The following is a 15,000-nucleotide window of genomic DNA, read 5'->3' as shown; positions in this document are numbered from 1 at the left end:
CATTGCCCCATGAAGACAGTAGGAGCCAGGGGCTAGGCAGTTGGTCCCGACAATAAAGATGAGAGTGACCAGCCTCACTCATCCCGAGTGGCCTTACATGAGCGATCAACCCCAATCACCAATTGGATATAAACCTTCACTGGCTCAGTCCGATTGGAGCGCAATAATTACCTACTAAACCACCAGGCGCCAAAATTTGGTTATATGGTTACCACCCGCATAGTAAATGGTTTCCTAGTGTACTTGAAACCATTTGGCTTGTGACTCAGTGTAGAGTTACCCACAGGCAGAAGGAAGAGGAAAGAATGAAGGAAAGAAAGAGAGTAGAGGGAGTGTAAAGTCACCCTTAGGCACAAGGACAAGGAAAGAATGAAGGAAAGAAAGACAGAAGAGGATGGAAGGAAAGAAGGATGAAGGGGAGGAAAGGGTAGACACCCGAGAGCAGCTATACATCGAGTGAGTGGATGGTGAGCGCCCCAACCTACCACACAAATTGTGTCCCCCATTGTGGCGGGCGGGACACAATCTGGCCGCACTATGGAGTGGTACTACTACTCTGCGGCCAGGTTGTGTTAGGAAGAATACTGCCACCGTATTCCCTGCGGGTCGTAAAAGGCGACTAAAAGGGGCGGGGTGAGGGGACTAGGGACCCCCTACTCTGTTTTTTAGTTCCTAAAAAGAGAAAGGCCAGAGAAAGGGATGGGGGATTGAGTTATCCCCGTACCCTGAAGATTGGGTCTATGAATGTGCGTGGATGTAGTACGATTGAGGCTAAAAGGGAGGAGACTGGGAGAATGTTTGTGAGAAGAAAGTTGGATGTGTTAGCTTTGAGTGAAACGAAGATGAAAGGGAAGGGTGAGTCTATGCTTGGAAGTGTGAATGGAAGAGTGTCAGGTGTTGATACAGGAAGTGCAAGAGAAGATGTGGCCTTGTTAGTGAGTCCGGCAGTACAGCAATGTGTGACTGAATGGAAGGAGGTGTCATCGAGACTGATGTGGGTGAAAGCGAAATTTGAACATGAGCTGTGGGTGTTTGTGAGTGCATATGGGTCTGGTAGTGAAAGGGATGAGGAAGAGAGGGAGTTTTTCTGGAATGATGTTGAGTGTCAGCAGAGTTTTAGAGCGAATGTGAATGTGGTAATGATGGGAGATCTTAATGCTAGAGTGGCAAATGTAGCAATTGAAGGTGTAGTTGGTATGCATGGTGTGCCTGGAAGAAATGAAAATGGGGAACGAATGATAGGGATGTGCGTTGAGCGAGATAGTGATTGGAAATACGCTGTTAGAGAAGAAAGATATTTATAAGCATACATGGGTGAGACAGGAGGGTGGAAGGGTTGTTGATAGAGCTTTGATGGACTATGTGGTTGTGTCCAGGAATGTAATAGGAAGATTGTTGGATGTGAGAGTTCTGAGAGGGGAGGGTGGAGGTATGTCTGACCACTACCTGGTGGAGGGAAAGTTAAGAGTAGGTAAGAGATGCGTGAGAGCTAGGAGGGTTAGGTGTGGCAGGGAGGTTTTGAAAGTGAGTGAGTTGGATAAAAGAGAGAAAATGATAGAGAATCAGGAGAAATTGAAAGATGAATGGAACGCAGTGAAAGATCAGGAAAATGGCAGCGTGCAGGAGGAATGGCAATTGTTTAAGAGTGCTGTGGTGGGACATGCAGAAGAGGTGTGTGGTGTGAGACGTGTGGGTGGTGGTGTAAGAAAAGGAAGTGAATGGTGCTGTGAGGAAGTAAGTATGGCTGTGGCTGAGAAGAGACGTGCATATGAAGTGTGGCTGCAGAGGAAGGATGAGGTGTCATATGAGAAGTATAAGGAAAAGAAGAATAGATCGAGAAGGGTTGTGCATGATGCTAAAGTGGCAGCAGATGAGAGGTGGGGTAGGCGGCTGACTGAGGATTTTCAACAAAATAAGAAAATGTTCTGGAAGGAGGTGAAAAGGGTGCGAAAGGGAGAGTCTGGGATGGAAGAGCGAGTAATAGCAGAGGATAGAAGGATGTTAACTGAGATCGATGCAGTAAGGAAGAGATGGGCAGAGTATTTTGAAAGATTGTTAAATGTAGAGAAGGAAAGGGTGGCTGAGATTGTGGCGGATGGAAGGGTACAAATAATAAATGTGTTGGAAGGGTTGAATGATTCTTTGATCACGAAGGAGGAAGTGGAGAAGACAGTAAAAGAGATGAAAACAGAGAAAGCTGCAGGTGTGGATGAGTGTGCTGTGGAATGCCTGAAGGGTGGTGGAGTGACTATTGTTGACTGGTTAGTAAGATTATTGAATGTGTGCTTTGTGAAAGATATGGTGCCAATTGACTGGGCAAGTGCTTGCTTGGTCCCGTTGTATAAAGGCAAGGGTGATAAGTATGAATGTACTAGCTTTAGGGGTATAAGTCTGTTAAGTGTTGTAGGTAAGGTGTATGGTAGAGTGTTAATTATGAGAGTTAGAGAGGGTACAGAGGGAGTGATTGGTGATGAGCAGTGTGGCTTTAGGAGAGGGAGGGGATGCGTTGATCAGGTGTTTGCTGTGAGACAAGTGTGTGAAAAGCATTTAGCAAAAGGCAAGGATGTGTTTTGGGCATTTATGGATTTAGAGAAAGCGTATGATAGAATTGATAGGGAGGCTTTGTGGACTGTTTTAAAATTGTATGGACTTGATGGTAGGTTACTAAAAGGGGTGAAAAGTTTTTATGTAAATAGTAAAGCGTGTGTAAGAGTGGGAAATGCTGTGAGTGATTGGTTTCCCGTGAGAGTTGGGCTGCGACAGGGATGTGTGATGTCGCCTTGGTTGTTTAATATTTACATGGATGGTGTTGTAAGGGAGGTGAATGCAAGAGTTTTAGGTGGAGGTCTTAGTCTGGTGAATGTTGATGGTGGAGAGTGGAATCTGAAGCAGCTGCTGTTTGCAGATGATATTGCACTGGTGACTGATTCAGAGGAGAGATTGAGACTGTTGGTAGAGGAGTTTGGAAGGGTGTGTGAAAGGAGGAAATTGAAAGTAAATGAGAATAAGAGTAAAGTGATGAAGTGTACGAGGTTGGTAGATGGTAGGGGGATGAATATAGTTTTGAATGGTGAGTTGCTTGAAGAAGTAGATTGTTTTAAATATCTAGGGTCACATGTTGCTGTGGTTAGAAGAATAGATGCAGAAGTGAAGTTTAGAATAAATGAAGTAGGAAAGGTGCTGGGAGGAATGAAAAAAGTGTTTAAATGTCGTTCTCTTAGAATGGATGTAAAGGGAAAGCTGTATGAGGGTGTTGTGGAACCGACTGCGTTATATGGGGCTGAAACATGGAAGAAGGGAAAGACGAGAGGAAGGAATAGTTGCAAGGAGAGTGGAAAGGTTACAAGAGGATGAGAAAAAGACAGAGTATAAGAGAGAAGTGGAGGAACGAGTGTGCAAATATGAATTGGAGCAGATGGGAGACGTGGAAGGTGTGTGTAGCATATTTACAGAAGAAATATGTGCAGCATGTGATGTGGTGTGTGGAAGGAAGAGAGGACGGAGGGGGGTGCAAGGAACAGCGTGGTGGACTGAAGAGGTGAAACAGGCTGTGGCACAAAAGAAGAAAGCATACAATGAATGGATGAGAAATAGGGGCGTGGAAGAAGTTGAGAGGCGGAAGAGAGAGTTATATGTGGGAAGAAAGAGAGAGGTGAAAAGATTAGTAAGAGAGAGTAAGAAGAGAGTGGATGAGGAATTTGGTAGGAATTTGAGTGTAAAGTGGAGGGACTGTAAGAAAATGTTCTGGAAAGAGGTGAAGAGAGTAAGACAGGGTGGAAGTGAAGTTAGCAGGGGAGTGAAAGATAAAAATGGTAGATTACTAGTGGAGAAGGGAGAAAAAGTGAGCAGATGGAGAGAACACTTTAAGGAATTGTTGAACGTAGAGGATGGAAGTAATGCGAGTATAAGTGGCTGGGGAATGGCTGGGAGAAGGAGGGAGGTGAGAAGACAGGAAGAAGTCAGTAGGATAGAAGTTGTGGAAGCAATGAAGAAAGTTAAATTGGGGAAAGCCCCAGGAATTGATGGAGTGTGTGGTGAAATGCTGAAGCATGGGGGAGAGATAGTCGTAGAATGGATGTGGAAGATGTGCAGATTAGCCTGGGAGGAAGGTAAAGTCCCGGAGGATTGGAAGTCAGGTATAATTATTCCCTTGTACAAAGGAAAAGGGGAAAAAGAAGTGTGTGGTAATCATAGGGGCATTTGTCTTCTTAGTATAATAGGAAAAGTATATGGTAGGATACTTATTGACAGAGTTAGAGAAAGAACAGAGAAATTAGTTGGAGAAGAACAGGGAGGCTTTAGGAAGGGAAGAGGTTGTGTAGATCAGATATTCATTCTTAGATCTTTAGTGGAAAAGTTTCTAGAGAAGGGAAAGAAGTTGTATGCGGCTTTCATGGATTTGGAGAAAGCATATGACAGGGTGGATAGACAAGGATTGTGGAAAGTGTTAAGAATATATGGAGTAGATGAGAAGTTGTTGAATGCTGTGAAGAGTATGTACGATGGTGCGAAGGCTGCAGTGCGTGTGGATGGTGAACTAAGTGAATTTTTCTCTTTGAAAGTTGGGTTGAAACAGGGATGTGTCATGTCTCCATGGTTGTTCAATCTGTACATGGATGGGGTAATAAAAGAGGTACAAGGTAGGGTAGTGGATGTTGGAGTGGCCCTGGTGAGAGAGGATAATGTTTGGAAACTCCCTGTACTCTTGTTTGCAGACGATACTGTGTTGTTGAGTGAAGACGAAGGGGAGCTGCAAGGCTTGGTGGATGAGTTTGGGAGAGTGTGTAAGAAACGGAATCTGAAGGTGAATGTAGGGAAGAGTAAAGTGATGGTCTTTGAGAGAGGTGAAGTCAGTGAATGTACAGCGAGGTTGGATTGTGAGGAATTGGAAAATGTGAGTACGTTTAATCCGCGGCGTCCCGGGGACGTACTTCCACGTCCTCACGTTTTGTCACAGCTAATCCTGGGGACGTACTTCAACGTCCTGCAATTGCAAGGTTCATAATTTCCACAATTTTCAATTTTCGCGAGTCATTTTTGGTACGTATACACGTGACACCTTCCTCAACAAGATGCCAGGCAGAGACAATGCCTTACCCAGCATGACCTCCTCCCCCCCCCTGCATGCCATTGTCTCAGCAATTCACCTGTTATCAGTGACCTGGCCAGTATAGCCATGTCATGCCACGGTACGAAATTCAGGGCCAGAGTGATTCCCCAATCAATGACAATGTGGAGGACAAACTTTACATAGCATTAGAGGAAGAAACAGTTAGAAATGATGATCAGGTAATGTGGCAAAAAAAGGTCAGGTATTAGTGAGTGAAACAATGCTTATAATGCTTATATTACTGCTTGAAAACCAATATACTCTTGTACTACATATAAATTCGTAACAGTAAATAAATAAATACCGTTTATTAGTGGTGTGAAATAGTTATCCTCCCATAGAACTCGTTTTCTTTGGTGCCAGCCTGATAGAAAACCCAGTAAGGTAAGGAGGCTCTCCTACCTGTAATGAGTATTTTAAACCTCAGATGAGCGATTTCTCTATGAATTTTCGATGTTTCTCACCAAAAGCGAAAGTTTTAGCAAAAAATAAAAGGGTCGAAAAATGGTCGGGATTGGGGGGTACCAGTGGTCAAAAAGTGGTCGGGACAGGGTGGGTTAAGTACTTGAATAGTGTGATGAGTAAGGATGGAGGTTTGGAGGGTGAAGTGCTTGAAAGGGTACAGCAGGGAAGAAAGGTTGCTGGTTCTTTGAAAGCAGTGACAAGAAACAGGGAAGTGAGCATGGAAGTGAAAAAGTTACTACATGACAGTATTGTGATACCAACTCAAACGTACGGAAGTGAAGCTTGGACGTTGTTGGAAGGACACAAGTCAAGAGTGAGAGCAGTGGAAATGAGTTATTTAAGAGGAGCCTGTGGAGTCACATGGAGAGATAGGCTGACGAATGAGGATATAAAGGAACGTTGTGGTGTTGATGTGGATGTGATAGGAAGCGTTATGAGGAACACACTGAGGTGGTTTGGCCATGTGGAGAGGATGGAGGGTGAAAGACTGACGAAGAGAGTGTATGTGAGTGAGGTGGAGGGGGGAAGAGGGAGGGGGAGGCCGAGGATGAGATGGAGGGATGGGGTAGAGATGTATATGAGAGAGGGGTGTGTGAGTTGGGAGCAGGGTAGTGAAATGGCTGGGGACAGGGCGACTTGGAGGCGATTTGATTGTGGCCACCCCAAACGGGATTGAGGCGTCTGGCAATAGATAGATAGATAGACAACCTCTTCCCTTCCTAAAGCCTCCCTGTTCTTCTCCAACTAATTTCTCTGTTCTTTCTCTAACTCTGTCAATAAGTATCCTACCATACAATTTTCCTATTATACTGAGAAGACAAATGCCCCTATGATTACCACACACTTCTTTTTCCCCTTTTCCTTTGTACAAGAGAATAATTATACTTGACTTCCAATCCCCCAGAACTCTACCTTCCTCCCAGGCCAATCTGCACATCTTCCACATCCATTCTACTACTATCTCTCCCCCATGCTTCAGCATTTCACCACACACTCTATCAATTCCTGGGGCTTTCCCTAATTTAACTTTCTTCATTGCTTCCACAATTTCTGTCTTACTGATTTCTTCCTGTCTTCTCACCTCCCTCCTTCTCCCAGCCATTCCCCAACCACTTATACTCGCATTACTTCCATCCTCTATGTTCAACAATTCCTTAAAGTGTTCTCTCCATCTGCTCACTTTTTCTCCCTTCTCCACTACTAATCTACTATTTTTATCTTTCAGTCCCCTGCTAACTTCACTGCCACCTTGTCTTACTCTCTTCACCTCTTTCCAGAACATTTTGTAACAGTCCCTCCACTTTACACTCAAATTCCTTCCAAATTCCTCATCCACTCTCTTACCAATCTTTTCACCTCTCTCTTTCTTTCTACATATAACTCTCTTTTCCGCCTCTCAACTTCTTCCATGCTCCTGTTTCTCATCCATTCATTGCATGCTTTCTTCTTTTGTGCCACAGGCTGTCTCATCTCTTCATTCCACCACTCTGTTCCTTGCACCCCCCTCCGTCTTCTCTTCATCCCCCACACCACATCACATGCTGCACATATTTCTTTTGTAAATATGATACACACACCTTCCACGTCTCCCATCTGCTCCAATTCATATTTGCCCAATCGTTCCTGCACTTCTCTCTTATATTCTGCCTTTTTCTCATCCTCTTGTAACCTTTCCACTCTCCTAGCAAATACTCCTTCTTCCCGTCCTTCCTTTCTTCTATTTCTCCATCTTATTTGGGTCTTGATTCTGGCCACCACCAAGTAGTGGTCAGAAAGTCCAATCCCCAAATCTCTATTATGCTCTTGCATCCATTACACATCTTCGCATCCTTTCATCCACACACACATAATCAATCATTGCATTCCTTTCATTCAGTTCACCACCCACCCTTCTCATCACTCACCATGTATACATGTGGATCATTCTATGCCTGAAGAGGGTATTGGCTATCACAAATGTCCACTAATGCACTGCCATTCTCATCAATTTCAGCAGGCACACCCTACTCACCAACTATTCCATCCACCTTCACATTCCCTACTTTACCATTCATATCACCGATGAAAAACACTCTGTCATTCCCTCCAATCTTTTCCATGCACACTTCCACATTTGTCCAGAACTCTTCTCTCACTCTGCTTGCACGATCTTGCACTGGCACATACACGCACACAATTGCCCATATTTGTATTCCAACTTTCAATCTTACCCACACAATCCTTGACCCAACTGATCCATACTCTCTTATGTTCTTCTGCCATCTTTTACTCACAACTATACACACTCCTTCTTTTGCCCTCTCATTCTCACCTACTCCTGCACATATTGCCCATCCATACTCCCATTCTCTCACACTCACCTCTCCATTTAGTTTCAGGTACTCCACATACATCAACTTTCGCACCCTCATCCCTCTTATCTCTCATATATATATATATATATATATATATATATATATATATATATATATATATATATATATATATATATATATATATATATATGAGAGAGAGAGAAAAGAGGGTTTATATAAATAACAACAAATGCCATGACTAAATGGGGGAATGATATGAACGAAGAGTACTATACACATTCTGGGAACGTGAAAGTGCTAGTTGTTGATGTAACAAGGTAAGAGAGTGTGATAAAGGTCTCTCTCTTTCTTTCTCTCTCACACTCACACACACACACACAAGCACACGCACACACTGTAAAAAATGTAAGAAGAGTACTTATGCTGCAGAACAGACACACACAACACACACACACACACACACACACACACACAGTAAAAAATGTAACGGGAGTAATTGTGCGGCAAAATGACAGGGAATGCCTGTTTATTGATATGACATGTGTATTGTGTATGTTTAAGTTATTCCTGAGATTGGTGATTGACTAGAGTATATATATATATATATATATATATATATATATATATATAGAGAGAGAGAGAGAGAGAGAGAGAGAGAGAGAGAGACTTTGTGGTACAGTGGTAAAGTGTGCGATTTCGTACACTGGAGAGCGAGAGTTCGCGCCCCGCCAGGGTAATAAACTTTGAATGCATTCTCCCTGCCATGTACTGCATTGGCGGACACATGGGGTGCTGTGGTTGAACCAGTGTCGCATACTGTAAAGTATGTTTGCACCCAATCAGCTTGCGTGGGCCGATTACACTTGGTTCACACTACACACACATCCAAAACCACTACAACACTACAATCACACTTACAAGCACTTCTTACCCTACATACAATCTCTACTAGACAGCCTAAGCCAATTGGTGGAGATACAATGGCTGTATCGTCCCTACTTCGGTAGGAATAGGTCGATCCTTCAGTGGATACTCAACCTGCAGTGGATACTCAAACGGCTCATGACGATATATATATATATATATATATATATATATATATATATATATATATATATATATATATATATATATATATATATATATATATATATATATATATATATCACCAGCCGTTTGTGTGTTCCCTGGAGGACTGGCCTATCCCGACAGAAGTGGGGACGATACAGCAAATGTGTCTCTACCAAGTGGCTTAGGTTGTCTAGTAGAGATTGTATGCACTGTAGGGTGAGAAGTGCTTGTAAGTGTAATTGTAGTGTTGGAGTAGCTTTGGATGTGTGTGTAGTCTGTGAACCAAGTGTAATCGGCCTGCGCAAGCCGACTGGGTCCAAACACACTTTATAGTATGCGACACTGGTTCAACCACAGCACCCCTTGTGTCCGCCAATGCATGTTCTTGGCCTGAAGAACGCTCTCAAATTTTATTACCCTGGCGGGGCGCGAACCCTCGTTCTTCAGTGTACGAAAAAACACACTCTACCACGGAGGCTCCATATATATATATATATATATATATATATATATATATATATATATATATATATATATATATATATATATATATATATATATATATATATATATATATATATATATATATATATATATATATCAGTGAACGAAAAAGCACACTTTACCACGGAGGCTCCATATGTACAGTGTATATATATATATATATATATATATATATATATATATATATATATATATATATATATATATAGTATATATATATATATATATGAGACAGACGGAAAGTACGTGTGCGTGTGTGTAGTCAATGTGTTTGTGTTTGTGTGTGTGAGTACACTTGCGTGAGTGAACCATGAATACTTTAGTCTCGTTCCCTGCCTTAGCGTTGTGAAAAGACAGTAATTCCTCTGTATTGATTGCTACATCAGGATATGATGTGTACGTTACGATGTTTATATATTTTTTTGTTCTTGCTGCCTCCATCATTTATTAATCTTATGTAAGGCCTCTTGCATTGAAGGGATTCGTGAAGGCTACATTTAACTTCTTCAGTTCCAAGAGTCTCTCCTAAGCTCACAAAATTGTTTGGCAGCAGCAAGAATAAAGCAAAGCCGTCATCATTTTGATATTCTTTATGAAAACTATTTCTAAACACTACGGTATGCCAAGTTTCCATTGAGCAGTATAGCTTATATCAGGTAATAACAGTTATAAAGACGTCCTCACCCTGAAGTCGTTGTGCAAAGTACCAGAATCATAATAATTTAAATACATAGTAATTACTGATGCACGGTTTTGCGTGGTCGATTGTACAGTCATGGACAGAAGTTCGACTACTGTTTCACTGTGTCAGTATCACATTTTGGTATCATGTCCGTCACATTCCTTCTTGACGCATGATACCAAAGATTATTATGCATGGGCAGAGAAGCACACAAACCCTGTCTCAGCTTAGCAGTACTAGGGAAGAGATGAAAGCGGGATGAGATGAAATAAAGGGAGAATTTTTGTACTTGAATTTGCGTACTATGCATTCCGGTTTGCACAGGTTATTCGTATATTATTCCTGACCCTTTCCAGTCCTGTTCTCTCGTATCTTTTATAGCCCTGTCGTCTTGACTACCAGAATTATACGCTAAGCTAAATAAAAATGAATGCTAGTTGCAAAAATTAAGAAACAAAACAGTTGTGATTTTTATTTCTTAAGCTGTATGAAATTGTTGTAGCTGAAGATACAAAGCGAAAAGTTTTGTACCAGAACTTTTAGCCTGCGTCCTTTTAAAGTTTTTCTTACCACTACCAGAATATTTTATTAAGCTTAGGAGAGACATTTCGAACTGGAAGGATTAGATGTAGACTCTGTTAACCCATGTACCACTATAGGGACTTTTTCTTCGCTGAATAAAATTGTTGAACAGTAGCAAGAATAGGAAACTTTTTCAACCCACAGTGCTAATACTAATGACTGTGAATTTTATTGGTTTGTACAATAAATACTGTTATAAAGGGAGATTTGGCAGGTAGGTAGTCTCGTACCTTCGAGACGATTCTCGTACCCTAAGTTCCGGTACGAGTCAGAGTTGCCAGTTTGCCTGTTGTTTGTGAGTGCAGCTGTTTCGTAAATTATGCATTTATTTTTAAACTCTTTTTCTTTATAATCTTTTATTTAAGTGATTGCTTGTTAAATCATGTAATTTAAGTTTGTAAGGTAAATGATTTAGAGTGTTATTTAATGTAAGACAACACTGGCATGTTTTGGGCTGTTTCCGAGTTGGCAACTGTTGCCCGTCGAGAGTATACTCGTAGAATGTAGACGTTTCTAGAGCAATGCAAGCTTATATAAGATGGGATAGAGATTATTACAAGTTTAGTCGGGTGTCAAGTCAGTTTGAGTAAAGTGTAGTCGGTTTTGGTGTAGTGCAGTGTCAGTGTCAGTGAAGACTGTATGTTTTTGGTACTTGTGAAAACAGTGGCAAACAGTGACGTGTTGTTGAAGTGTGTATATCATTAGAACTTCAGAAAACAGTGAAGTGTCAAGTATTAAGTGTAATGACTGTGAAGTGTGGTTAAGCATTAAGTGTAATAGCAGTTAGTAAAGTGAGTATAGCTCCAGTGCTTGTGAGAACAGTGAAGTTGGAAAGCATTAAATAGAATTATTTGGAAAACAAAAACAGTGAACTTTAAGGAGCCAGTGATTGTTTTCGCCTCAGCTGATCTTGTGTACTGCACACCTAAAGGCTGACCATAGGAAAAACAACTCGCTGGGCAACGTCCTTCCTGTACTGAACCAATGCTGTTGGAGTCTGTGGCAATGTGGGGTGGGGACGTAACAATACCTTCCCTTATCTTCCCTAACGTGACAACATAGGCGGTATTCTCGTGCGGTTAGGAAGCTTACTAACACCTTTTTCTTACCGGTTTGTTTCTGATTTTGCTAGTTATTATATTCTTCATGCAGTCTATGTGGACATAAAAATTTATATTAGAAGCAAAAAAGAGGACGGTTATGGGTAGTTAGGAAAATAAATCGTTAAGGAGGAGGTGCTGAAAAGCGTCCTCACCTGACGAGAATACGGGATCTTGTGCTGAAAACTCCACAGAGACATCTCCCCAGTGATGAATAAAACATCCTGACATCGCAATAAGGGAACAGTATGGAGGACGCTGTGTTGAAGTGGGTGCTGGAGTCGGTGCTGTAACAGATACAATTAGGGGCAAAAGTTTGCCATATATCTCAGCTCTTCTGTACTCCTCATTTTCCGCTGCTGGCCAATATTCCTTAGCTGAGAGATGCTTGATATAATTCTTTGTTGATGAATTTTGCGCAATCGAGATATACTGGCAGACAAACTGTCCCATTCCCGTTCTTTTACCTCTTCCTCAGCATTTATAGAATTCCAGGTTTGAGGTTTATCCATAAATTATTACTTATTCAGGGCCACATCACCTGCCATCATATACCATCTTCTCATGCAACTGGCTTCACCGACAAACGGAGCAAATTTTTATAACGGATTATCATCAAAATACCGAAGGAAGTCTCCATTCCAAATCGTCATCATCTTCGTATTAAGTCACTAAAATTCTCTCTGATCTGGATGTTAGGTAGCTGATAGCTGTACGAGTTAAGACAAACGTATTTAAGCAGTCATACTCAGTTTAATCCTTGAATTCGGTGACTTATGTGTATTCATGCTATCTCAAGAAAACTGCATTTAACTCAAGAAAGTACTATCGTACTGAAGGCTTTAGAGATGGCAATGTTTAATATCTGTAGTTTAAAAGTCCACATCAAAGCGAATAACACTGATGATAATACAAGTGAAATGCAAAATACGCCATGGAACTAAAAGAGATAAGCTTAGGAGAGTTTACAAATACGGCTCCTAAAGATATGAACTGCTGGAATATCGTGGAAGTGTGACGTCAGAGGTAAATAATATTTTCCTAGTGTTTTACCACCTTATTTTCTCAGGACTTATATATATATATATATATATATATATATATATATATATATATATATATATATATATATATATATATATATATATATATATATATATATATATATATCCCCACTTCGGTCGGGATAGGTCTGTCCTGCAGTGGACACTCAAACGGCTGATGAGATGAGATATATATATATATATATATATATATATATATATATATATATATATATATATATATATATATATATATATATATATATATCCCCACTTCGGTCGGGATAGGCCTGTCCTGCAGTGGACACACAAACGGCTGATGAAATGATATATATATATATATATATATATATATATATATATATATATATATATATATATATATATATATATATATATATATATATATATATATATATATATATCCTACCTCTGCTCCCTCCCATTCCTTTCTTCAGTGTCCTCTTCCCCTACTACCCTCCCCCTTCACTCCCTTCCTCACCTCCCTCCTGTCCTCACTCGTCTCTTCCCCTCCTTCTCCCCTCTCCCCACACTTACTGCTAAATGGTGTGATGAGTTTCCTCCACGGTGGGCTGGGTCGACTCTTCGCTGTGACAAAGGTCAGAGGGTCCCGGTAGTACGCCCTGCATGGAAACGTTAATAAAGAATCTTAGAGATAATTTTAGGTGAAGGTGCATCTGAAGATACAGTTGGATCAGTCAATCATACCCCAGGGATTTGCACACTTGAGGTGGAACATTTTGGCGTAGTTTCTTATAAAAAAGTTGTTACTAGCTCAGTCTCATTTGATATTTCATTTTAACGAAGCCCTATGTGGCCCTGCATCTGTCTAGTGATTCCGTATACGTTATGATAGAAAATAACTTTGCTTTTCGCCTTCTTCATATGCACATTCACTCGGGTTTCCATGTGCAGAGTTTGGTATCTATGTACAGTATATGGGTGAATCCAACCGAAGGTAAATGTACAAACAAGTAGCCTTATTCACTGCCTAATCATTATTTACGGAAATTACATCTTGATGTAGTTCTTTATATTCAAACTTGACCATACTCTGTTGTATTTTTATCACTGTCAGTCTGTTAGGTAAAATTAAATGCATAAATAAACAATCTGATTCACAATCCATGGTAAAATTTGTGGCTGATGTAATTTAGCTACCTGAAGGCCTGAACGCAAAGTGTTTGGGATCGGTACGAATGAAGATAATAGTAAACTCAAGCTGTCACAAACAGTACCAAAACATGAGAAACAGCTTTATGCATAACCATAAAAAAACAAGGTAAAGTACTCTTATCCACAACCTAGCTGGCTCATAAAGGCTATATATTAACCCTCTAGTTCAAAATGTATGTCTTAATGGAACGTCCTTTAGAGACAATATTAATAAAACGAGATTGATTGCATTTGCAAGGGAATGCAAGATGATCGCCACACAGCAGCAGTACACAGACATGCTTCTTTGCTAATTGTCAAGGTAGTTAATGAACATACAAAAGCATAGGATCTCAAGGTTTTCGTGTTTATGTGGTCTGACGTTTGATTCCAAAAATGTCTTTGAATGGCATAAGAAAGAAAGAAACAAAGAAAGAAATGGGTGTCTGACGCTAGTGGCCCAAGGAACAACTGTACCACATCTGAAGTATAAAGGAATGACGGCAATTTGATATAGTGTTTGGGAAAAAATGAAAACAGCACACACACACACACACACACACACACACACACACACACACACACACACACACACACACACACACACACACACACACACACACACACACACATGTGAAAAGATAGGACAAATATTGCACATCCAGTGGAGTTCATTTTGGTTGGAATAGTTTGTTGTTGTCATAGTCGATTAAGTCGCATCCAGTTGAGTCTAAACTGGTAGGTATAATTGATTGTTGTAACTGAGAGGAATAGTCTGTTGTTGTTATGGTCGCTTAAGCCGCATCCAGTTCAGTCCAAACTGGTAGGTAGTGTTACTTCCCCGTCCCACTTCCACAGGCTCCAACAGAGTATAAGAATGACGTTGCCCAGTGATTTGTTTTTCCTATGGTCAGCCTTCCGGTGTACAGCACACAAGATCAGCTCAGGCGTT

General features: G+C 40.9%; 1 protein-coding gene across 1 annotated transcript in view; it reads right to left on the bottom strand.

Moving 5' to 3' along the window:
- LOC145402607 (ionotropic receptor 21a-like) overlaps positions 1-15,000 on the bottom strand; it is a 107,804-nt gene that overhangs the window by 44,577 nt on the left and 48,227 nt on the right. The window contains exon 7 of the mRNA XM_080274600.1: positions 13,431-13,516. Within this exon, the coding sequence (XP_080130726.1) occupies positions 13,431-13,516 (86 nt within the window). The remainder of the gene's footprint in view (positions 1-13,430; positions 13,517-15,000) is intronic.

Source organism: Coenobita brevimanus, chromosome 58 (assembly GCF_032717465.1).
Source record: "Coenobita brevimanus isolate Jiangsu-jjx chromosome 58, ASM3271746v2, whole genome shotgun sequence".
Classification (NCBI taxonomy): Eukaryota; Metazoa; Arthropoda; class Malacostraca; order Decapoda; family Coenobitidae; genus Coenobita; species Coenobita brevimanus.
Note: the sequence above shows the minus strand (reverse complement) of the source record. Positions and strands in the feature narration are given on the sequence as shown.